At 53.5% G+C, this 25,262-nt stretch overlaps 2 protein-coding genes across 7 annotated transcripts in view; one reads left to right on the top strand and one right to left on the bottom strand.

Annotated features, from left to right (window-relative positions):
• The window catches only part of NHSL2 (NHS like 2), a gene marked incomplete at both ends in the record, with an annotated part of 248,043 nt that extends 225,345 nt beyond the window's left edge, over positions 1–22,698 (top strand). For 4 of the 6 annotated variants that reach the window (XM_080795069.1, XM_080795070.1, XM_080795071.1 and 1 more), the window contains 7 exons: positions 10,165–10,320; positions 13,402–13,529; positions 13,835–14,030; positions 15,881–16,012; positions 17,230–19,557; positions 21,283–21,415; positions 22,374–22,698. In XM_080795069.1, coding sequence (XP_080651195.1) covers positions 10,165–10,320; positions 13,402–13,529; positions 13,835–14,030; positions 15,881–16,012; positions 17,230–19,557; positions 21,283–21,415; positions 22,374–22,698 — 3,398 coding nt within the window. The remainder of the gene's footprint in view (positions 1–10,164; positions 10,321–13,401; positions 13,530–13,834; positions 14,031–15,880; positions 16,013–17,229; positions 19,558–21,282; positions 21,416–22,373) is intronic. The other 2 variants (XM_080795073.1, XM_080795074.1) reach the window with 1 other exon arrangement.
• Positions 5,238–9,967, bottom strand: RTL5 (retrotransposon Gag like 5). The gene is made up of 2 exons (XM_080795076.1): positions 6,292–9,967; positions 5,238–5,839 (listed from the first exon to the last, which is right to left on the bottom strand). Exon 1 carries the CDS (start codon positions 9,607–9,609, stop codon positions 7,924–7,926), a length of 1,686 nt encoding a protein of 561 aa, XP_080651202.1. The 5' UTR covers positions 9,610–9,967; the 3' UTR covers positions 5,238–5,839; positions 6,292–7,923.
• Positions 22,699–25,262: the final 2,564 nt, after the last annotated feature.

Genomic DNA, 25,262 nt, shown 5'->3' on the forward strand with positions numbered 1-25,262 from the left:
TCTTGAAAGAGAAACCACACACTTGTCTTTCTGCCAGCCCGCAGCTTCTCCTCACGGCTGACAGTCCAGGCATTGTTTTTTCTCTGACACCTGAGGGCAGGGCTCCTTAACTTGAGCTCCGTGCCCCTCAAAGGGCCGCATGGAAAGAATTTAGGGGACATCTATGAACTTGGATGGGAAAATTATTTGATCTTTTTTTTCCCCACTAAGCTTGAACGGAAATTTAGCATTTCCTCAAATTTGGAGTGTGGGCAACAAGCCATAATAGTATTAGTAGTATCTGTTACTTTAGCGCCGGTAGAAAGCACAAACATCATGTCACATTACAGTCGTATCTCCAAAAAAAGTTACTTATGCTCGTCATCTCTTCGAAACTTCTACCTCTAGCCATGCCACTAACTCTTGTGATTTGATGCCTTATTAAAGCAGTCGTATAGCTCAACCACAATTTCTTAAAAACATTTTAGAACTGTTTCAGTATGATTGGTTTCCTTTGTAATTCCATGTATTTTATTTTATGCACCTGAACACATTATCCTGAGAAGCGGCTTCACCAAACTGCTGAGAGGGATCTTTGACTTGAAAGAGATTAAGGCCCCTGCCCTGGATCTTGGCGCTCTCCTGCTCTGCTGGCCTCGTATTACTGGAGAGCTCATAGCACTTGCATGCTAGTGCTATGGCATTGTGCAAGTTAAACTATCCATGCCATTTCTTTTTTTAAAATTATTATTTATTTATTTGAGAGAGAGAGTGCATGAGCGCATGAGCAGGGAAAGGGGTCAGTGGGAGAGGGAGAAGCAGGCTTCCCGCCGAGCCGAGCAGGGAGCCCGATGCTGGGCTCGATCCCAGGCCCCAATCCCAGGCCCCTGGCATGATGATCTGAGCTGAAGGCAGACGCTTGACCCACTGAGCCACCCAGGCACCCCCATTTCCAAGCCATTTCTTAACCCGCCAAATGGGGACTAAGAACACTACCTGCTTTATACGATTGTAATCATTCAGTGAGATAATAAATGGAAAGCACTTAGTGCCCAAGAAGTAATAAGTGCTAATAAGTATTAGCAATTTTTATTGTTGTTGGTTCATATCAGTTATTTTGCCAGTGTATACTATTAGTATCTCTAATTTCAGAAAATGGAAATGGGGCTTAGAGAGGTGAAATAACCAACCCAAGGGTATCCAACAAGGAAGTGGCAGAGCCAGGGTTCAAAGGCAGATCTGTGTGATCCTCAAGGCCAGTGGAGGCTCCTCTCCACCACATCGCTGAGAGGGAGCGAGATGGGGGCCACCAATAGGTGGTCAGTTGGGAATGAGCAACAAGCTTTGCAAACACTTGCTTTCTCTTACTCAACTCGTTCCAACTGTCCACACCTCCAGCTTGATTGGGATGTGGGGAAGCACAGTGCTTGCCTACCCTCAGCCCTCAGCCAGAACTTAGGAGACCAGTACTCCTTCCAAAGTGTACCGCCAAGGTAGCCCCCACTTGCAAGCGGGACGAGTGCATGTTCTCACACTAAACAGCAAGCAGACTTGCAACAACAAATCTACTTGGGATCATGAACCAGCCTCCACTCCTAGCTGGAACTTGAGCTTCACAGAAGGGCTGGGGGCAGGGAGGCAAGGGAAGGCTCAGAAGGGCAAGAGTTTGTCTGGGAAGTGAAGGGAGCTTTGTGGCAGAAGTGGGCTTTAAGCTGAGAAGATAGCCAGTTGGAGTGGGGCCAGGAGTGCTGATGAATTCTTAAGGCAGAGAGTATAGCGTGCAAAGGCCCGGAGGCATGAAAGGGCCTGGTACATAAGGAAAGAAGGGAGTGTAACTCAGGATGTCTGGGGTTTGAACTGAATGTAAGAGGGAAGAATGATGGCATGGGTAGCTTACGACCACGCAATGAAGAGTGCTAGAATCAGATCCCCAAGTCTTCCAATAGAGGAAGGAGAGCCCTTGAAAAGTTTTTGAATAGGAGCAACAGGACCAGATTTGTGTGTTCAAAGAACCATGCCCACCCACCCCTGAAGTATATGGGAAGGTGGATTGATTAGAAGGGGGTAGAGAGCAACTAGAAGTTGGTGAGACTGGCTGGGAGGCTACCTCAGAAGTCCAGGTGAGAGATGAGGAGAGGCTGCACTGTGGGGGAGAAGTCTGGAACTTCTGGACATTCTCTCTGGTTCTTGTGTCCATGGTTAAGTGGTACGAAACAGGTAGAACTGCAATTGCTGGGGGGCACTTGCTCTCCTCAAGTTTGGTTTGTGTGTTTTTTGGGGGGGGGTCTCATGAAACAGGGCTTCCTTAGAACAGAGGACAATTGCCATGAATTCACACTCTGACACCTTCCCCTTGAGCTTCTTTGTCCTGTTAACAGCCCACAGCAAGAGCAAAATAAAAAGCCAGGACCCTACTTTCTGGCACCCCTGTCTCAGGGGAGTCGCTGAGGTGAGACCTCCCCCCCCTTTTGGGTGACAGGCAGGAAGGGGAGAGGGGATGTCAGGAGCAAGTCAGAGCCCGCCCTCTGTCAGAGAGGGAGCTTTTCAGCAGACTGTTTTCTTCCAAGTAGGTCCCACTGTTACCATGGCAACTGAGATCCCTGGGCTTTGTGTTTCTGTGTCTATTGAGTCCCTGGGGAGAAGTGGCCTGCTGAGCTTTCTCTCCTCTCCTCAGGATACAGGAAGTGCTAGCCAGAGGTGGAGCCTCCCAGCCCCATTTAGGGGGTAATCTCTTGCTTCCTTAATGCCTGTCACACCTGGGGAGAGGCCAAAGCTCTACAGGAGTCAGTTCTGGTGGTCAAGGTTAAAGGCTTAGGCTCCAGTGAACCAGATTTCTCAAGGCTGGAATTCTGCATCCATCCTACAGCACATCTCTTTCAAATGTGCAGTCTGAGGGCACCTGAGTGACTCAGTGGGTTGAGCGTCTGGTTTCAGCTCAGGTCATGATCCCAGGGTCCTGGGATCAAGCCCCGTATCGGGGGCTCTCTGCTCTCCCCTTCCTCGTGTTTGTGTGCTCCTTCTCTCTCTTTCAAATAAATAAATAAAATCTTTAAAAAAAAAATACAATCTCCAGAAGGGGCGAGCTCACACCAGACTACGGCACACGCTGGGGGACTGTTGCACAAATATTTCGTGATCACTTACTATGGGCTAGTACGGGATCTCCAGGCTGGTTTCTGCTCCAGGGAGCTCTAAGAGAAGGCTCAAAACCAAACTGGCCATTAAATGTTGCCTGGGATAGTTGTCCCCAAGGCTCTTTGCTGCAGGAGGCTAGGCATTAACATTACATTAACATTGCCTAGGGAGTTTTTAGAAATAGAAATTCCTAGAGATTCTGATTCCATCATTGTGGGCATGAGTGGAGGGTAGAGGTGAAGAGTTCTGTGTATCCACCTGCTGGAGCTTACCGTCCAAGTCAAATGAGTGACCTTGAGCTGCCATTTCCTCACGGAATGAATGATGGAACAGTGGGGCCTGCTTTACAGGCAGCAAGATGTTCTCTGCTTTCTTCCACCCCTTGGCAACAGGGTTTTTTAAAATTTGAATCCAGCAGCCCATTTATTCACTCAAGCTATGCATCAAGCTAGGTTTGAGATCCTACTGTGTACCCAGACTTGTGCTGGGCACAAGGGACCCCTCAGTCCCTAGACAGATAGGAAGCTGTGGCCTGAATAAGAATGGGATTCATGCAAGCTCCCAAAATGAGTCTGTGGCAGGGCCGAACAGGAATCCTGGGCTCTCTCCCCTACACTCACAGGGCTTGTGGCTGCAGGGGTATGGAGCAAGTCTCCCTCTATTCTTATTTCCCCCCACCTGTTCTGATGGGCCACGACACAATCTGGGCTCACCTATCCCTACTTGTGATGGCATGAGAAACTCGGGGGGGTGCTAGAGACCTTATCTGGCCCCCTGAGGCAGAATGGGCAGCCCCAGGGCTGACTGAGGCAGCCCACGGTGCCACAGCCCTGTCTCTCCCCTGGAAGGGGCAGTCAGCCACACACTTGCACATACTTATCGCCTTATACTCAGCACCTTACTCTGCAGAACTTTCCCTGCTGGGCAGAGCTCGCCACCCGGCTGGTTCTCGCAGAGCCTCCTAGAGACAGTGCCCCTGATGCATAGATCTGGCTGCTTTGGCAAAGACCCAGTGTCCAGTCAGGTTGAGACCTGAGCTCCTCAGCAGGCTTCCTTGGAATCAGCATGGCGTTATTAGAGGTGAGAGGGTGTGGCTTTGGGAGTCACAGAGGCCTGAGTCCCCGCATGGAACCTAACATCGCTGAGATTCAGATCCTTCAGCTCTCAAAGGAGACACGTTAACCTGCTGAACTGGCTTGTGGGAATGAAATGAGATTTGTTGTCGAAAGTGCCTGCTACATGCTGGTTCCCCACTCCCTCCATGCCTTCCTCTGTCTTAAAGGGGCAAAGCAGATGTGCTTCTGAAACAGGGCTTTGTTTCTCACTGTGCTCTGTAAGCAGGGGAGGCCATGGGACCGAGGGAGTGGAGGCAAAGAGCTCTGACTAATGCGCGGCTGTGGAGCTGTGGGAAAGCCACTAGCCCCTATAAACCTTGGGCCTGTGACTTCTCCCCTCTAAGCCTTTGTTCCCTCATCTGTAGGAGGAGGATAAGACTGCCGTGGCCGATGTGAAGTGCCCGTGTGAGGTGCCCGGTGTTAACACTTGGTACCTGGGAGGGGGCTTAGTAAACATTCCCACCCACTGTCCCAGGGCTGGGGGTGGGGGAATTCCAATTCATAGCTGGGAAACCTTAGCAAATCCAAGAAGGGGATTCAGTTTCTTCGGACCCCAGAGTCTTCAAGGAGCAGTGAAATCTTGCTGGGAGGGAGGGTCTGTGTGTGAACTGCTCTGGGCAAGCGGATTCAAGAATCGGCAGTCGCCAGCTCAGTTATGTCCGGTAGCACCACCTAGTGCCCCAAAGTGGAAGGGCCCTCCCGCCTCACCCGCCCTGGCCTCCCACCCTCCCTTCAATGTTGTGTGTGTGTGTGTGTGTGTATGTGTAACTAATGCTATTTTTCAAGATAACTAGTCTCTTTACCTCCCTCCCTCCCAACAACTGCCACCCCCAAGTGCGTAGGACTCTCCGCAGGTCCCTGGGGCCTGGCTGGGCCTTAGCTTCATCATCTGAAGACTGCAAGGCTTCGGGCTAGGGTTGATTCAGGCAAGGTGCCTGGGAAATGATCTCTGATGCCTACTGAGTGCCCGTCTATGTCTGTTTGCTCAATAATCCAGAGAGACACGGTCCTTACACACCCTTTATATTTTTATTGAGGAGAAAGCTTTAGCATACAGAACAATTTCTTATCTTCACAACACAGTAATGCAACAATAACACAATAACGATAACACATTTGTTTCAAACGGGTTTCCTCCCGAGTCTCTGGGAATCCTTGGGCTGCCTTTGTACCCCTGCATGCATTTCCCCCCCACCCCCCACCCCCCACCCCCCCCTTCTTTCAACCCAAGAAAGCACCCAAAGCCCATAGTTCCTCTTACAGCTCTTGTGGCTGTTACGTCACAACAAATATTAAAGATCTAGGAAAGGTGGGGGAAGAGGGTCAAAGGGAAGCCCAAGCCCCCCTGCCACCAAAGGGCCAGAAACCAGCTCACTGCTCATCTGCTCTTTCCCTGGCTGAGGCTTCAAGGGCTCAGGGTGAGAGGCACCACGGGAACAGCAGAGCCTATGCCGAAGGGTCCCTGGAGGAAGGGGTGCAAGGCACCTGTCCTTTGCACTTCTCCAGCAGGGATGCAGGCAGCAGGCCCAGCGCATCGACCGTCAGCAAATAGGATCCACAGCCTAGAAGGATAGCCGTTCCCATTCTGGAACTCTCTCCTGAGGAAATAGCTGAAAAACAGACAAAATTTTCTTTACACGGTTGTTGACTCCTGTACTGGCAGGAATGGAGAAAACCAGGCAATTAAAACGTCCAACAAATTAGGAGACTGCTTAAATAAATTATTCAGTATGCATGACTGCATAGGTGGCAGCCATTTTAAATCCTGCTGATCAAGAGCTTACAGCATATTCTCAGCTTTGAAAAGACAGAGGAAGAACATGCTAGAAAGGCATCAAAGTGTTAACAGCACCTGCGTCCGTGTGGCCAGATTCTGAATGCCTGGGGGTGTTCGGTCCTTAACAGTTTTCTCTATTTTCCAAAATTTCTGTTATGATTATCTGTTACTTTTCTCCTTGGAGGAGGGGGGAGCCTTTTTAAAAGGCAGCAACAGGTTCTAGGAACCTGGCTCCCCGAATTCCCCAGGCTCCCAAGGGTGTTATAAGCAAAAAGGGCTTCTTACCTCCTACTGACGAATAGAGACCTCACCAGAAACCAGCCGGAGGACTGGGTTTCTCTGTGACTCCTCTTCCTCCAGCTCCTTCCGCTTGTCTCCAGGCTCAAAATCTTAAGGCTGGGCTGAGGTTCTGTGTCAGACTCCGGTGAGGAACAGAGGCATAATTTACTCTGTTTTCTTCCCTCCGGCCACAGACACTGTGGCTGCACTCGCCCAGCTGCCAGGCACTGTGCACGAAGCTCAGTGCTAAGGGCAGTTCAGGCCAGTGGATCTGGCTGGCATTCTGGGCCCAGAGTGACATAGTGTATATTTTTCACTGCTGAAGCAGTGTTTTCTGGACCCAAGAGAAGCAGCAGGATTCTTTGGGGGGAGGGGCTGGGTTTGTACCCAGAAGTCCCAGGAGTTACTAGGAGGCGGTCACCCTCTTAAGCCTCATTGTCTACTCGAAGCCCGGCACCCGGCCATGGCTTGGCCCCCATGTGAGAAACAGGAGGACGTCCCAGCTGCAAGGCTGGAGAAGGAACCTTCCTCTCTCCTCTCAGAACCAAGGAATCCTTGAAGTCGAAGTTAAAGAGCAGGCCCCAGGCCCTCTCTCTCTTTGGCAGTCCAGGAAAGAAAGGCCAGTTGGGTCTCCTCTGGTACCTCAAGGATGTGAGTCTCCTGCAAAGACCTTTGGTTGGGGGCTGCAGTCCAAGGCCTGGGGGGAAGGAGACCACCGTCCCTAAGGAAAGAGTCACTCCTTACAATGTCAAGCTGAGTTGTTGCTGCTGCTTCGTCCTCCTCCTCCCCTCCCCCTCCCCCCTCCTCCACCCTTTGGGCAACATGGAGAGAAGGGTTAGAGCCTGTAACCTTGGGCTCTGTCTCCTGGGGGTGCCTGGGAAGGCAGTGTGGTAAGAGGAGAGGGTCCCAGACTTGGTGAATGGGTCCAAGGGCCCTGATACAGGAGTCTGTAGGGAGGAGGAAGCAGCTTGCTGGGTCAGTCAAGAGCCGATCTCAGCCACGTTGTCCATTTGACATGTGGCTTTGCGCACGCTCACTGGGCTGGATGTAGGGTTCTCTTCATGGCCCTTCTGCTGGACGGGGGACTTGAAGCCAGCATCGGCTTTTCGTACATCTCTTGATACCATCCTGCTCTCCTTCAATTATATCGTTAAGTGGCCTCAGTGGCTTTAGGAGTTCGGTGTGGCCTGTCCTTTAGCTCATGGGGCAGTTCAGTGAGGCATTGGGTGAAGTCCTGGTGAGCCAGTCCAAGGATAAAACCGTAGAACACAGGGTGAATAAAGGCAGGAGAGGTGAGGGTTAGGAACAACTAGAGGGGGGATCACAAGAGGGTGACCAGTTCTTTTATGGGAACAGGCCCAGAACCCTGCTCTCTAGCTTGTTGCAAGACTGAGCAGAGTGTGCTCCAAGAGGACAGCTATTGCTGACCCCTTCTTTCTCAGGTGGCCTTGCTTGGACACGGGTCCCTCTCTGGTCATGGCTGCAAGACGATCTGGAGTTCTGCAGGTCTTCTGCGGGCTCTACAGGTCTGGAACTCCCTCAAGTACTGGTCAGCAAATAGGGCAGGTGTGGCAGCGATAGCAGGGGCAGGGGACGCAGTCGAAGGGTGTGTTCTGCGCGGCAAGCTCGCCCCAGGGCTCACACGCGAATTCGGCCACGTGCGGCCCGGTGGCCCCCCTGTCGAGGAGTGAGGCGGAACAGCACGGGTGGGCGTCTTCGAATTTGGCGTTGCCCCAGGCGACCTGCGCGGCGAATCAGTGGGGGCGAGCTGTAGAATGGCGAATTAGTGCCCGGAAGGCCCTCCAGAAGCGGGACGCGATTCTGGTTCCTCCTCCGGCTGGGCTGAATGATGGGAGGCGATGCGTCTAGGAAATTCTCATGGTAGTAGCCAGTGGTCTGAGATGAAGCGTGGGCGACAGTCGGCTCCATCTCCATCATCTCATCCAGGTCATCGTCTTGGGTCTCATCCTCGGACTCTGGTTCTGGCTCCTGGTCCCCATCCTGGTCGGCGTCGGGGTCTGGCTGTGGGACGGGGCACACAAAATCGCCCTTATTCTCTTCATCCTTGACTGTCTCCACGTCCACCTCCTCGTCCACCTCCTCGTCGTCCTCCTCCTCCTCCTCTTCCTTCTCTTCCAGTTTCTTCCTCATCTCCTCCATCTGCTTCTTCCGCATCTCTTCCTGCTTCTTCCTCCTCTCCTCCTCCTCCCTTGTCTCCTCCTGAACAGCTCTCACGCGTCTCCGCTGCTCCCTGTCGTAAAGCCTGCGCTTGCGTGTCTCTTCATCTTCGTCACTGTGGAAATCTTCATCATCAGTGTCTGCGTTGGGGTCCGCAGCGAAAGGGAAGAAGATGTTGCGGACCCCGGGGAGCGGGATTGGCTTGGGCACGCGCACTTTTCTTTCTATCTCCACGCATTCGAGAATCAGCTCATCCAGGTCGGCCATTTCAGTTGACCATAAGAGCTCCTTGCGGAAGAATTCTGACAGGCCTTTAAGGAATTGGTTTTGAAGGCGGCAGTCATCCCAAGACAAGAACTGGGCCAGGAACTGAAAAGCATCTGCATAGCTGCCTAGGGTACAGTGCCCCTGCTTGAGCTTGCGGATGGCCTTTTTAGCCACGCTCGGGGGGATGGGGCCGCAGAATTCCTTGCGGATCTCATCCAGGAAGCGTGGGAAGTTGGCACGCAGGGGGCTTCCCTCCCGGGTGACAGAGATGGCCCAGTTCTTGGCTTGGCCAGCGAAAAAGGTGATCAGAAAGGCGACCCGCTCAGCGCCCCCGGGGAAATGATCCTCGTGGTCCGCTATGAAGGTCTCTAGCTTCATCAGGAACTCGGCCAGGTAGACCGGGTCGCCCGAGAAGGGCTCTAACTCCGGCCGCTCCAGCGGCGGCAGAGGAGGCTGAGCGGGCTGCTCCTTGGTTGGGGGCGGGGGCAGCGCCGGCGGGGGCGGAATGGCCCGCGGGGGAGGGTCGACGGGCGCGTCGGAGGTACCGCAATCTTGGATCACGCTAATCAATAGCTCGTCCGAGGCGTACTCGGGCTCTGCGCGAGGGGGAGGCCAGCACAGGAAAGGCAGATCCCCCTCGGGAACTGCGTCGATCTCGCTGAGCGGGAAGTCAAAGTTCTCCTCGGCAAGGACGGGCACCACCGGCACTGGCCAGCGGATGTAGCTCGACACATTGCCCCGCAAGGAATTAACCTCGGCTAGGGCTCTGCCGAGCTGAAGGCCCAAATTGGCATTCTCCCCGCGAAGGGCATTTAATTCTTCTCGCAGGGCCACGTTCGCCATGCGCAGGCTGTTTAGATTTCCTGCGGACTCGGACATTAGGAGTAGCTCAGGGGCCCTGGGTCTGAGGGCGGGGGCGCGGGTGGGGGTGGGGAGCTGGAGGCCGCGACAGGAGGCTGAAATGCCGCGGTGGGGCGCGTGCGGGGGGAGGGGACCGAAGTGTCGCGGCGGGGCGCGGGAGAGGCCGAGCCACACCCACTGGGGCGAGCACGGAGGGCGGGCGCTCCGGCCGGAGGGCCCAGCGGCTCGGCCCGGGGCGCTTTACCTCGTCCCGGTGATCAGAGAGGGCGGGCGGCAGCGGGAGCCGGGAGGCGCCGCGGACGCGGGCGGCAGGCGGCGGGCGGCAGGCGGCGGCGGGGCGGGCGGCGGCTGGCGGAGCGGGAGGGAGTGTACTGCGGCAGGATCTGTCGAGGAAAAGTCTTGCGGCTGGCGAGTCCCCGCCTTTTAAGCTCAGCCTCGCACCGCCCCCCCCGCCCCCGGCAGGGCGGGGCTTAGGGAACCGCGGGCGCCCACTGGCCACCGCGCGCCGCCCCCCCCGCCCCCCACCCCCCCTGCCCCCCGCCTGCGCCTCTCACTGACTCTCTCCTTCCCTAGCTGCAGCTAACTCGGGTCGGGAAAATGCGACAGCGACTGCCCACTCGAGGTCGTCATGGCGACAGCCAGTGAACGTGTTCCTCTCCTCGGGCAGGCCCCCGAGTGTAGAGGAGCTGCTTCGAGAGGCGCAGCTCAATCTCCAGAGCCTGTTGCAAGGTACTGAGAGGGAGGGGGGCTGCGGCCGGAGCCCACAGGCGAGATGCGCAGCGGCTGGAGGGAGGCGAAGAAGAAAGAGGACAGGGACAAGCAAGAGGAAAAAAGAGAGAGAGAACAGTTTAAACCCCACTGAAAAACAAAAAAACACACACATCTCCCCATCTTTTTACCTTCCAGACTAAATGATTCGAGAGGGCTCAATTTCTCGGGCTGTTTATTCGCCACCACCACCCCACTCCACCCCCACCCCTTTATTTTTCAGTTCAGGAGGCCACGAGGGAGAAAAGGGCAGAAGCAGAAGCAGGGCAGTGGTCAAGCCACTTACAAAGGGAGCTGGGGGAGAAATTCCCACAGGGTGGGCTCACAGACCTTCTAGACCCTCTCTTGCCATGTTGCCCATGCCTTTGGAATCCTGGCACCCAAGGACAATGGAGGCATCTGCAGGGTCTCCCCCTCAGGGCTTCACCCATTCTGCTCTTGCCACAACCTGTCCATGTGTCTCCTGGGGAGCAACTGCCTCGTGAGAGTAAGCCCGACTTTCAGTTGGTTGAGCTTGAGCGACCAACTGTTGATCTCAGCGCAGGTCTTGATCTCAGAATTGTGGGTTCGGTCCCTGCGTTGGGCTCCATGTTGGGCATGAAGCCTACTTAAAAAAAAAAAAAAGAGCGAAAAATAAGTAAGCCCGATACACAGCACCCAGAGGTCTCCTCATCCCCAATTCACAGCCCAGTGTCTTTGGAGTACACAGAGGAGCATGCTGTACAAAAAGCTGGGTCCACACGACCTGGACAAACAGCCCAGTCATGGTGCCTGAGCAGTCAGACTGCGTGCACTGGGCAGAGTGAGAAAATCCAATCTCTGAAATCAGACAGAGCTAGAATCTCATTCCCATCCCTCACCTAACTAGCTGTGGGACATTATGCAGATTACCTAAAGCTTCCAATGAATCAGTCATCTTTAAAGTGAGATTCCAGTTCCCCATGTGGCACACAGTTTTGTGAGAATTAAAAATGGTATGTAACTTGCTCAGTAAGAGTATCTTGCAAGTGGAGAGACCCCGATAAGATGCACTGTCAACTCCCAATACATGTCCTTTGGAACACAGGCTTAGCTGGGCACCATATTAAAGCTAACACAAAAGAGAGAACAGTGCGGTCGCTGCTAGGACCTTGCAATACGAAAACCATACACATTGAACGGAGGGATTAAGCCAATGTAAGTGGCAAAGAGATTAAAACTCAGTGCTGTGAAAGAGACAACTGGGGTGTTACAGTACCTGGACGGAGGTTACAAGAGCCGTGCATATGTCAAAATTCACTGAGCTGTGCACTGAAGTTGTTTGTACACCTTACTGTAGGTAAGTTATATCTCCATGAAGTAATGAATACAAATAAAATCTCAGTGGTAGTCGCAAACTCCATAGCACTCCAGGCACAAACTCCAGGCACCCGCTGTCCCACTGAGGCCTCTCTTCCAGACCCAGAAGCTCTTCCTCCATGTCTTCCAACTTCCAGTCCTTACACTTTCTTCACAGTTCTCTTCTTGCCTCATTCAAAACCCTTTAACACTAGTTCTACACTTTGCTCATTCCCTTCACCAGTGTTCCTGCGAGCCACCTTGGGCCATCCAGCTCCAGAGGACTTACATAGTTCTGAACTGCTTTTTCTATCATTTGTTCACTCATTAACTCATTCACCTACTGGTACTGGGCTTATCGTCCATCCACCTAACCCTACCGACCAAGCTTCTCGACAGAAAGAATCACATCTCTTAGTACCCTCGCGTTTCCAGAAGCACCCGGCACAGAGCTGGATTCCCCAAGAGGTGCTCAGTAGGCATTTGTTGAGTGAACGTTAAGTGCGAAAAGAAGTCTTGTCAGCTCTCGTTTACCCACACCAACGAAGGTCAACTCTTATGGAGAGTAGAAAAAGGTAGCTGGGCCACCCAACTGGATTCTAGCCCAAACCCTCGCCTCCCTTGCCAGGGCAGTGGTAACCTTAGAGAAGCAAGATTCCAAAGGACACCACGAGCCTTGTGTTCAGATAAGAGAGGAGCTGCCATGCAGAAAAGGAGTCAGTGTGCTCTATGTTGCCACCATGGGCAGATTTGGGACCAGTGGGTGGAGGAAACATGGAGGGAGGCAGATTTCACCTCGAGTTAAGGAAGAGCTTTCCTGCCACAGCCCCAACTGTCCTTGGATGGAATGAGCTGCCTTGGGAGGATGGCAGCTCCCCTTCTCTGCGGGTCTGTGTGGAGGCTGAAGAAGCATCTAGAAGGGCTGCTGAGAAGGAACTCTGAGCCCAGAATGGGGTGTTGAACCAGAGGACTTTTGAGGCACCTCAGCCTCCAAGTTTCTATGAGTCTTAAAGTCTTTGTTCAGATGAGCAGAAAGCCCCACCCCCGTTGGTTCTTTGCTCTCTCATGTTCCTCATCTACTCATCGAACTCATCACTTCAGTGAAGCCCCTTCAAACCTTGTGCATCCCTCTTATTCGCTGGCGATGCCCCTCAACTTCTCCTTCCTTCTCTGCTACTACCTCTGCCTTCCCTCTCCCTCACCTTAGCTCCCCTGGACCTGACAACCACCCACAGTGGAACGAAGGTGCAGGGAACCAGGCCCTCGGAAGCTCAGCTGAGAGTTCTTGAGACCCAAGGGAGCACTGCATGTTGGACTTCCCAGTGCAGATTTCTTCATGCTTCCAACAGGTCCTTTCCCTGGTAGGCCTGCAGAAAACCTGAGGAGCTGCAGGGCTTCAGAGAGAGGATAAAGGACCAAGAGGTGTCTGCACCCTGAGCCTCTCCTCCAAGTCAACCACCTAAGGTGGGGACCGTCAAGACACAGGCTTGGTCTCAGAACCAGCGCAACTCGACTCTACCGACTTTTGTCCTCGGCCCTTGTAGTCCTGGGGAGTAGGCATTTTTCCGTTTCCGAAGCCAGAGGCTCGGACACCGGGCCAAACCACAAAGAAACAAAGCAAGTCAGGCCGGGCAGCTAGAGCAGGAGCCCCAGCTTGCGGTCCTCTCCCAGCCCAGTGCTTGGCCGTGGCCCCCTAGAATGTGTATCCACTGTGCTATTTTTCAGAAGAATATGAGGAACAGTACTCGGAGGCCAGACTTCTGGGGCAGACCTTCCGCTCTGCTGATGAGGCCCCTGAGCCCACTCCTAGCCCAAGGCCTCAGGCGGGCAGGCGTCTGGAGTTTGTATCGATGGTGAGTTGCCTCTTCCCCCACCTGTGAGAGCCAGCAGGGCAGAGCTCTCTCTGTGCTCATTGATGGGGGACCTTGAGCCTCGCACCTTACCCACCGGAAGCTGCTGCTCACCTCTCCTCACCAGCACAGCTACCCTGAGGCCCTGCCGAGAGGAGCCCTACCCAGCAGGTGTCTGGCCTGGCAGCCCGTCCACACTTCCCTGCCTCCCAGACGAAGCCTCTGACCACCCTGTCTAGACAGCCATCCCGTGGGCATGGCTCATCTCGTCGGGAGCACACCCTTCCCATCACCTTCTTTCCCAACAGCCTATAAAACGGCAGCTGAACGAGGATGAGACCACCACCCAGGGTGTGAGGGCCCCTGAGGCCTCCCTGAGCCTGTTGACCACAGCCGACAAGCAAGCTGCCTGGAATAGCCCCTCCCCTCTGCCCATCCTAGAGGAAAAGCGGTGGCTTCAGCCTTGCTCCACGCACTCTGACATTGTGCCCATCAACATCTCCGGTAGAGTCGATCAGCACCACCTCCGTTTGCTTCCCTCCATGCCAACTACAGACCATCCTCTCCAAATGCACTGGGGACTGGGGGAGGGAGCGAGACTTTTCTCTGCTGCTGGCTCACCCTGAACTGTCAAGGTCATGGCTCTCGTGGGGAGAGGGGGGCAATGGAGGCATGCAGGCGAGGGGGGCTCTGGCTGCTCTTTCTTCACTCTCTCCTGGCACGGCCACACTAACCGAGCCCATTTGATAGCAAATTCCTCTTAACAGAAAATGCTAGGACTCTGTGAACGCGTGTGCTCTTCGGAATGTCCATGGGAATTTCAAGTTTGTGAGTTAGGTTTGGTTTGGCAAGAGAGAACTTCTTGTGCCAGAGGCAAGGTTTGTAGCACACAGATAGGAGTCGGAGTGGAAGTGGGAGGTTTGTGGTGCTGGCATTCAAAGGGAGGCTCCCACCCGGGCCACAGAGCCAGGGCCTCGGGGCACGTTCAGTAGCCACTCGGTCTGCCAGGGAGGTGGGCGTCTTCACCTTGTGCAGCAAGTGTTTGAGAAGGGAAGTAATGGAAAGAGACCAAGGCAAATGCGGCTCAGCTGGCTGTGGCTTTGGGAGCCCAGGGCACCCTAGACCATGCCCATTATTAACTCATGTTCCACACTCCACCAGCTGTACGTGGAAGAGGAGGAGGGTCAGTCATGTCAGAAGGAGCTAGGGCCAGTGACCTGATGACAGGAAGCCCTCCTAACTTGAAGGGACCAGAGGCCCCCTGGAAGCCATCACTGGTCCGTGGTATGCTGGAGAAAACTGCTGAAGGCCATGAGGGCAGATCTGGCCCCGTGTGGTAGCGCTCCATGAATATGGGGTCATCGGGCACCCCCGGCATCCTCTTGGCAGGCAAATCAGAGGCAGAGCCCAGAGCCTAGGGAGATGTGCCAAGGGAAGTGAAGGCCTGGAAGAGAGACTCATGAAGGGAAGGTGGGCACTTTGTCTCTCAACTTCCACCTCACTCTCAATGAGCCTGGCCCTGAGTTTTGCCCGCAGAGCGGCTTGCTGGGGGCAGGGTGGGCAGTGGGTACAAATGCAGCCATGGGGCTGAGATGGCGGGGTCTGGTGAGCCCGCTGCCGCTGCCGCTGCTGCAGCGGAATGAGGGACAACACGGGGGGCAGGGGGTGGGGAGCAGTGTGCCTTACCCCACCCTTGCCCCAGCAATTCCGCTGGAGAAAAGACTGACCCCGGGTTTCAGGAGAAATAGATCTCAATCACTACACAGGAGTGAACGTTGATAAGATGTGATCAGGTGACTGGAGGACAGCCTATCGGGCAGCTTCCTGGCTGGTGGGGGGCGAGTGGGGCAGCTTTTTGGAGGCCCTGTCCTTACTGGCCCATACAAAGGCTTTCTTTGAGAAATGGTTACAATCAAGCAACATCTAGTCTCAACCTGTCTCTCTACACCTGTGGCTCTCACCCCGGGCTGTACGTCTAAATGATCAGTCGCCCGGGAAGTTCCAGAAAAATGCTCCTGCCGGGGCCCTACAGCCAGAGATTTAAGTGTCCTTGATGAGGTTGAGGTCCGAGGGTTTCAAAAGCTGCTCAGTTGGTTCTGATTGAAAGCCCTGGCTCTCAGCCACCTAGGGCTCACAGGTGACCCAGGGTGCGACCTGTGAAAGCCAACATGTATGTCTTGGGGTCGTGGGTGCCCAGGGCTGAATTGGGTGGGATGAGGAAAGAGGGCCACTTTCCTGGACTCTGTTCATGCTCATTGCTACCGCCATCACCCCTCCTGTGTGCCTCAGACCGATTTCCAGTGCGCTGTAAACAGAAACCAGGATGCACCCAAGTGTCTTTATTTTGGCTACAGGGCAGCAGTTTGATAAACACGCAAGTTTGCGACACTCGTTGTTTAACACAGAGACAGCCGTGAACCCCAAATCCACCCTGAGGCGGAGGCGGACCATTATTGGATTCTCTAACTTTTCCCAGCGAGACCAAGGTGACCCCATCACAGCTGATGCCCCAGACCTTTCCCCTTTTCCCTTCCACCAGCCCTGCCACCCAGGAGTAATTCAGTGTGTGGGGGGTGGGGGTGGGGGATGGGGGGCTTTGGATGTCCTAAAAAAAAAAAAAAAGCAGATGTGGTAATTAAGGATAACCAAGGGCCCTTTGTCAAGGGCATCAACAGAATATGGAAAACAGGCCTCCCAGGCTGGTAAATTCATTATGTTATTGCCTCCCATTCTACATGGAATAGAGGCACATGTGTCAGGTTTAGGCAGATGGATCAAGGCAGGAACCACGGCAAAAAGCATTCTCTTAACAGACCATTACTGCCACTAAATGGAAGCCAGCCAAAGGGTGCAGACCAGAGAGAGATGGATGTGAGTCCCGGCCTCTCCACTTAATAAAACCATGAGGCCTTGTCCAATCTTCAAAACCCCTCTGAGCCTCAGCGCCTTCGATTGTACAGTAATACCAAGCTGGCAGAGCCATCACACGGATTAGAGCTGCTACATGTAATTGGCCTGCCATGTGCCTGCTACATGGTGGGTGTCAAGCAAATGGTGGCTGCTCTTACACATTTATTATAGTCATAGGAGCAGCGATGATGTGACAGTAATGATTGTTGTAGATGAGAACATCTTTGGGGACTTTGGACATCACAGTGGTTTCCCCACATCTGTGGTCACCCTAACTCTTTTGTGTAGGGGCAAAGCTAGAAAATGCCAGGTGCCAAAAATGCAACCAGGCTCTGAACTTGCCAGCTGTGGCCTACTCCAGGTTCATTGCCAGGGCTGCAAGCCCCACACGCTGTCCTTTGGCAATTCCACAGCCCCTACTCTCGTCTCAGGAGAGAGTGAGCACTGAGATCTGGGATGGTTCGTGAGCCTGGGCCAAAAGCTCCGGGGGTGGGGGGAAGCCCCAGGTAGCCCCACATACCATTTGAGCTCCCAAAAGGAATAATTAAAGCCAGCAAGGCCTTGGCAGGCTCCTGGATAATTCAAGGGCAGGCACCCCGTGACTCACTGTGTGGTGATGGGCAAGGACCCAACTTCCCCAGCATCCTCATCTAGGGAGAGGAAGAACCAAGGAATCCCGACCAAGCTCTTGGCAGATGCTTCTTGGCAAAGCTTTGGTGCTCCTGTCTCGAGAGGACGACCTTGAGGGCGATCCCCGGTGGCAGGACTCACTCTCTGTGTTTACCTTCTCCAGGTCACAGCAGCAGGCTGGCAGGCGGCGTGGCCCGCGCCACCACCTTGGACATCAGGCCCAGTCATTCCGCTCCAGAAGGTGTGCATGGAAGAGTTGCAGTCGGCCAGGAAGCTCAGTTCCCAAATCTCACCTCCCCAGTACTAAGGAGTCCTTCTAGTGAGCCGGAAGAACCTCTCCAGGCGTGCAGTGCCACAAACCGCCCTGGCATGGAGAGCGTGGGAATGGTGTACAGCGTCCCCAGTTCTTGCAACGGGCCGACAGAATCGTCGTTCTCTCCTTCCTGGAAGGGAGATACTCTTACCTACATGACTCCAAGTGCCGCCAGCCAGAGCAGTCGAGTCGGCGAACACGGAAGAAATCCTTCCTCAGGCAATGCTTGGGTCTCTCTGCACTCGCTGCCCCCTCCGGTTCCTAAGGAGGCCGCTGCCCTCTTGGTTACTCGTGATAACCCTGCAGGATGCAGCGGGTCGGCTGCCTACTCTGAGCACCCTTCTCAACAACGGCAAGCGTCCGAGCGACCCTCCAAGATGGGCCTTCTCACTAGTGGTACCTCGAAGCTGGAGACAGGCCCACCGGGGGACAGCAGGTTCCGGGAGCGGTCGCTGTCTGTGCCCACAGACTCGGGCACTGTGGAGGTAGCCTACGAGGAGGAGCAGAAGGCTAGCGAGGCCTCTGCCCTGCCTTGTGCCAGTACGAGTTCTGAGGGCAGTAACAGTGCTGACAACATCGCCTCCCTCAGCGCCCAGCAGGAGGCCCAGCACAGAAGGCAGAGATCCAAGAGTATCTCGCTCAGGAAGGCCAAGAAGAAGCCTTCCCCACCCATGCGCAGCGTCTCTCTGGTCAAAGATGAGCTGGCCCTCTCACCAGAAGGTGGGTCAGCACTGCCCAAGGACCAGAGGCCCAGGAGCCTCTGCCTCTCCTTGGAACACCAAGGACGTCACTCGTCCCACTCCGATGCTCAGGGTCACCCAGCTGCGCCAACTTTCAAAGATCCGGAAGGTCCACAATTCTCCCACCACTGGTATCTCACTGACTGGAAGTCTGGCGACACCTACCAGTCCTTGTCTAGCTCCAGCACTGCCACTGGCACCACAGTCATCGAGTGCAGCCAAGTTCAGGGCAGCTCAGAGTCTCTCGCCTCCCCTTCCACATCCAGAGCCACGACACCATCTCAGCTCTCCATTGAGGTAGAGGCCAGGGAAGTATCCTCCCCTGGAAGGCCCACTGGGCTGATGTCACCCTCCAGTGGCTACTCCAGCCAGTCAGAGACCCCGACGCCCACTGTCTCCCTGTCCTTGACCCTGGGCCACCTGCCCCCTCTGAGTGGTGGCGTCCGGGTGCGTCCGGTGGTCCCTGAGAGGAAGTCGTCGCTCCCCCCAACCTCGCCGATGGACAAAATGTCCAAGTCGCGGCTGTCATTTGACCTGCCGCTGACCTCTTCGACCAGCCTGGATCTGTCTGGGATGAGCATCTCCATCCGAGGCAAAACCAAGGTGAGCCGGCATCACTCAGATACCAATTTTGGGGCCAAGCTGGCCCAGAAGACGAGCCCCAACCAGCCCGTTATGCCCATGGTCACTCAGTCGGACCTCCGTTCCGTGCGCCTGAGGTCTGTCAGCAAGTCTGAGCCAGAAGATGACATGGAGAGCCCTGACTATGCTGAGGATCCAGCCACGGAAGTCTTCACCTTGCCCGAGAGGAAGATGAAACCTCCCATAGCGGAGAAGCCCCCCGTGGCCCGAAGGCCTCCGAGCTTGGTCCACAAGCCACCATCCGTCCCCGAGGAGTGCCCACTCATCTCGCCGACCTTGGCTATGACTCCCAAGAGCTCAGCTCAACCCACGCAGCCACTCCCTCCAGACATCTACACGGTGGTGCGGAAACCAAAGCCCTCCAGCTTCCCCGAGGGCAAAAGCCCCGGGGAGACGCCAGCGCCCTCCTCTCTCGCTCTCACACCTTTTGCCAGTTCCTCTGGTGCTTTCTTCTCAGGAACACAGCAACCTCCCCAGGGCATGATGGAGGACGGGGGCCCCAAGGCGAGAGCCCTGCCTGAAAGGATCAGCCTCCAGAGCCAGGAGGAAGTGGAGAGAAAGAAAGGCAAGATCCCACCTCCCGTTCCCAAAAAGCCCAGCGTGCTGTACCTGCCTCTCACCTCACCCACGGCTCACATGGAGGCATACGGGGCCGAGCTGAGGCTGCCTCTCAGCCCCATCATCACCCTGCAGGAAGAGGCCAAGGGTCCCCCCACCAGTGACCACCTGCAGTCCCCTGGTACGAGGACGACTTCACCACTGCTGGCTGAAGGTGAAAGGGAGCCCAGTCCTCTAGGTTAGTAAACTGTCTGCTGGCTTTTCCTTTCAATCCCAGGCAAGATGAGAGTGAGCACAGAGTGCCAGAGACAGAAGCAAATGTCCCTGCCCCCAGTGATGATCCTGAGTTCCGGACAAGTGGGTCAGTAGGAGGCATCTCTTGAGGGTTGGGGTTCTTCCAAAGAGACCTCGCTAGCCCTTGGGATCAGGAGTGACCCAGGAAGGGGTGGATCTCCAAGGCCCAGTTTGGGCCAGTCCACCCTGGAACCCCCAGGACTGAGAGAATACAATCAAACTAGGTCTTCGCACCCTAGGACCTTAGGAGTCCATCTGCCTGATCAGGCGCACATCCCCCGCCCTGGGAACTCTCTCTCTGCCTCACTGGACAGCACTTTTCGCTAGCCACACTCATTTCAGTTTCACACACAGGACTCAGTACGCTCCCAGACTGCAATCCGGTGCCACTGCTGGCTCGCAGGCCTCTGAAAACAATGGTATAGGTTTCCAGCGGCACCCTTTCTTAGTGCTTTCTAGAGGAAAGGGAGCTCACTTGCTTGGATTCTTTGAGGCTGGCGCTTCCCAGGACAATAAGACTAGGCTAGATAATCTTTCTCATCCTTTTCTGGGGTCGTTGTTTCATGTCCCCTTTTTGTTTCAATTGTGGCCAAATACACATAACTTGAAATTTACCATCTTCACCACGTTTTAAGCATTCACCTCAGTACCGTTGGGTACATTCCCGATGTTGGGCCACCATGACCGCCCTCCCTCTCCAGAGCGCTCTTCATCTTGCAACACTGAAGTCTGTACGCACTAAACAATAACTCACTGCTCTTCCCTCCCCCTAGCCCCTGGCAACCATTCTTCTACTTTCTGTCTCTATGAATCTGACTCTCTCTAGGGAGCTCATGTAAGTGGAATCACATCGCACTGGTCTTTTGTGGACCGCCTATTTCACTTAATAGATTGTCCTCCACACCCATCCGTGTTTCTCATCCTTTTTTTGAACCCTTAACACCAAACATCAAAATCTTATCACCTCCCTGGGGCGCCTGGGTGGCTCGTCAGTTAGGCGTCCAACTCTTGGTTTCTGTTCGGGTCATGATCCTGAGAGGTCGGGGTGCTGGGATCAAGCCCCACATTGCATCATCGGGCTCCTTGCTCAGCGCAGAGTCTGCTTGTCCCCCCTCTGTCTGCCTCTGTTCCTCCCCCCATGCTCGCTCTCTCTCTCAGATAAATAAGTAAAATTTTAAAAAAAACCTTAAGACCTTTTGTAAGCTGATTTGGGCTTTCAGCACAAGTTAAATCATACAGACAAGAACAGGCAAACAAGTCAAAGCCACAGGTAATTTTAGATTATGCTTTGTCAAACTCCACAGGCTCCTCTGAGATTCAGCTCGGTCCCGCTCCCACCTACTGCTTGAGTCATTGCTTTAGATTACTCTCAGCTTCTTGATTTCTGAAAAATGATGCATTCAAAGCAAGAGAATGTTCAGGGAACCTGTTGTCATGGAAAAGGCATGAGAAAACAAGGACCCATGCTGATCTTCACCAGTCAGGCCACCTTGACCCAAACACTAACCTCTGGAACATCGTGTTCCTCTGCGAAATGGAGACATTAAGGGTCTCTGCCCAGCAGCCCTTTTGGAGTTGCTTTGAACATCGAATGAGGTTCATATGAGAATGTGCTTTGTCCTAACTATTGTGGTCGAAGTATTTAATTCCTTCTGGTTCTTATGCCTAGGGACCTCTGTGGAACCAAGCACTGCAGAAAAAAGTGTCATTAGTGATAAAACAGCCGAATGGATCGCCGAAGATGACGATGACGTGTTTGTGGCTTCACGCACAACGGAAGATTTGTTTACTGTGATACACAGGTCGAGACCCATTTTCTTAATTCTTATTGGAAATGCCTGCCCTTTTGAGACCTCTAAGCAGCCATGAGCATTGAAAGCTGGAGACTAAGTTCAGATACCCACATGTGGCAATGGCGGTCTGAGACCTCGCAGATGCAATTTGCTGACATCTTTGGGTGAAGTGGAGGAGGGGCGCGGGAAGGGAGGACCAGGTGCCGAGTGAGAGGCCCCTCGTCTCCTAGCAACAGCACGGCCTATTGTGGCTCCATCTGCTCTCTCCGCAGCTCTGTCTACAGACAGAGACATTTAACCCTTCACAGCCTTCATTGTATCAAACAAATCTTAGCAAGAAGTGCGGTGGGGATGGGGTGGCAGGGTGATGGACACTGGGGAGGGTATGTGCTGTGGTGAGCGCTGTGAATTGTGTAAGATGGATGAATCCCAGACCTGTACTCCTGAAGCAAATAATACATTCTATGTCAATAAAAAATAATTTAAAAGGAGTAGTGCAGTGGGGCACCGAGCCGGGTATCAGAGCAGGAATGGAGGTGAAGGGGGATCGGATGGCGACCCCCTGTTCTTGGACAAGGGCAAAGAGCAGGGGTTTGGTGGTGAGAAAAACTAGAAAGATCCCAGTTCCCAGAGGTGCAGGAGCATCAGTTTCCTCAGGCTGTCTTGAGTCAGAGTCACTGAGCAAATAGCCTTGACTCCTTAAATTCTTCCTTGGTCCCAGAACCCTGCAGGCCCTCCAGCTATGGACACTGAAAGGAGGGTAGAGCCAGGGAGCCAGACAGGGGACTCTGAGGACTTAGCAGTGAGAGAGAGAGGGAGAGAGGGAGAAAGCTGGTCAGTGCAACTGCTCATGAGGCTGCTGTGTAGAAGCTTCCAGATCATGTCACTGGCCTTTGTGAAGTTATATGAGGCATTAGGAAACATCTGCCGCGTTGAATTCACTCAAAGCAAACTTTTTCTTATTTAGGTCCAAAAGAAAGCTGCTTGGCTGGAAAGAGCCTGGGGAGGCCTTTGCAGGCGGCAGCAGACCAAGCTCCCATTCACCAGGGAAGAACCCAGCTGATTCTCCAGTCAGTGAGTCAGCTGCCTCTGCGGGGTCAAGCGGCAGTGCTAACCTGGATGCTGGCAGAAACGACGAATTCAAGGCCTTACTACAGAAAAAGGGGAGCAAGGCAACCCCAAAGTCCCGGCCCTCAGCAGCCGAACTGCTGAAGACCACTAACCCACTGGCTCGGAGAATTATTGCACAATTTTCAAAAGACTATGAAACCACCGATAACCCCAGTACCTAAGGCCGGGGTTCAGCAAACAGGGTTTAGTCACTAAACTTGAGTAGACAAAGGGGAAGAGAAAGGGTTTTAGAAAGGAGTCATGGAAATAACAAAAGAGCCTACATGTCCTTTCCATCCATTCACCCTCTGGACCGCAGGAGAGAGGCCACTAGACCTAGAGCTAAAATCATCAGGCACTTTAATCACCTTCGGACATTTTGCATTTTCACACTTAATAATCTTGCCGTTACTGGCTACCAGTTTTCTCCTTCTTTCCCCCCAGTGCTGTGCCCTGAGGAGAAATTCTGAGGCGTAAGAGCACCTGCGCCATCTTTTCGGTCACACACCGAGCTGCTCTGTCCCTGACTTCTGTCACCGAGGAGCACAGTGTGAGGGCTGACCGGCGCTGCCAAAGCTGGGGGTCGTGGGGTGCCCTTGCCGATGATTCACTTTTGGGGCAAGGCCTTGCTGGCCCCGTGTGGAGAAGCAGAAAGACTCTGAGGCCTCTTCAACCACAGTCAAGGTCTCTGCACCCCACCACCCCAGAGAGGTTTGCGGGTGTACACTTATTTCGGCATGGGGTTGATTGGCTGGCTTTTGTCACGCAAAATATGAATGTGACTCTGTCTTGAAATTCATGCCTTTTTCAGTTTGATTGTCTATGCGGAGAACAGGGTGATGAGTTTCGATGAACCTGTAGCCCCTCCCCCCACCCCTTTAGCTAGGAAAAGTCAGGACTGAGTTGCTTTGGGTGAACCAAGTTCAGCCACCAAAAGAGGCAGCCATGCGTTCTCTCAGATCCAGCCAAGGCGACTCGCCCGTGCGCCTTGAGATTCTTCAAGTGTCTGTCAACAAGGATAGCTAGGATTGGTGCCCAGCTCATGCTGCCTTCTAAGAACCCTCGTTTCATTTGCATATAACCTTCGTTACAGGAAGTAATTAGCTGAAGGAACAGAGTCATCAAAGTCTCAAGGAGGAGAGAAAGTAAGTGTAACTTGTCCACCTCCATTCAGTTTAGACTGTGGTGTGTGGTTGCTTTTGTTCTGGTTAAAGGAAATCTTACTCTGTTCCAAAACTAAGAATGTATGGACTAAAAAGGATATATCCCAAACCTAAAAGGCTGCCTTGCAAGTTGCTGTGGCCCATAACGCCAAAAAAAGGGCTATCTTTTTTTTTTTTTTTTTGCCATTTATGTTCCACCGTGTGACCAACTTTTAATTAACTATGCTGTGGGGGAGTAGAGGGGTTGAGGGAAATAGGATGCTGACAGAGCCCCAGAACAATCCCTGTGACCCCCCCCCCCCCACGACACACACACAAGCTTATAGGCACTTGTCAGTTCAATTTTCTAAGCAGGGCAAGGGGAGTGATTCATTTGATTTTCATATGTCTGGTTGCTGGGAGTTTGGGGGAAAAAAACAGACAACGCATTAAACAAAAACTGGCTGACCATTAATGGAGGGTTAATTGTCCATGTTCCCAAGAAGGGAAAAGCAAAGTCAAATGAAATTGTAGTCTGCTTCGGGGACCCCTTCCTCCTTCACCACCGCCACCTCCCCCCCCCCCCCGGAAATGGATTCATTGGCCAACCTCCTGGAGGATGCAGAAACTGCCCCAGAGACAAACAGTTCTTGATTTCGATAGGCCGCCTCGCTCACCAATGAGAAGCAAGCTCTTAGCTCCACTGCCCACACTCTAGCAGACTGAGCAGCTGAAAATCTACACTGAGAGCTGAGGAGACTTCGGCCTCTCGCTTAGAAGCCTTAGGCCTAGGGCCTTGGTTGGTACAGTTCTGAATTCTAGACTTCTGAGTACAGGGCAGGCTCACCAACTTCTTCGCAGTCTGCACTTGCCCTTGGTTTAGGCAGAGGCCGCTTAAAATAATAAGCAGCGAGTACCCAGTTGCTTTCAAAAGCATCCCAACTATTTGGTTTGAAGGTCCTGATCAAATTTCAGGGGGGTTGCCTGACATAAAATAGACTCATTCCTGGCCTGAATTTATATACGGATGCCACACTTGGTCTGCCCCAGCCTCAGAATTCCAAAAGACAGAAACATTTTCCTCTGTAGGGAAATGAAGGGGTATTTGTGCCTTGGCCTAACAAAAGTGAAATGCTGCCAGGGCCTTCTCCTTGGGAACCACTTTGAACAGCTGAACTCAAGCGGAGTATGAGACCCACATAGTATAGGATTTGTTACATCTGCTGGTTTTTCTGGAAGCTTCTCATTTGCTACTTCTAAGCGGGTTTTGCCTCTCACCTCACCGTGCTATCCCTGATGGTTTTCCCAAAACATTCTAAAGCTGAATGCCCAGACGCCTTTATGTTTTAACACTGCTTTGAGTCTTGCTTTCCTCTGCAGCAGACTGTATACCTGTATATGGGATTCTTAGAACGTCTTCTGCATCATTATTATGGCCCTCAAATGCCCGGTGGTGTTTCCATTAGCACAGGAGGATTTGGGGTAGTGATGGTGTGGCCAGAGGGAACACCGAGGACTAGAAATATTCCTTTAATATTTTGCAGCAGGGGACCTAATCCCAAACAAACTACCAGACTGTAGACTTTGTTAGTCAGTGAGGACCA

Source organism: Martes martes (genome assembly GCF_963455335.1).
Source record: "Martes martes genome assembly, chromosome: X".
Taxonomy (NCBI): Eukaryota; Metazoa; Chordata; class Mammalia; order Carnivora; family Mustelidae; genus Martes; species Martes martes.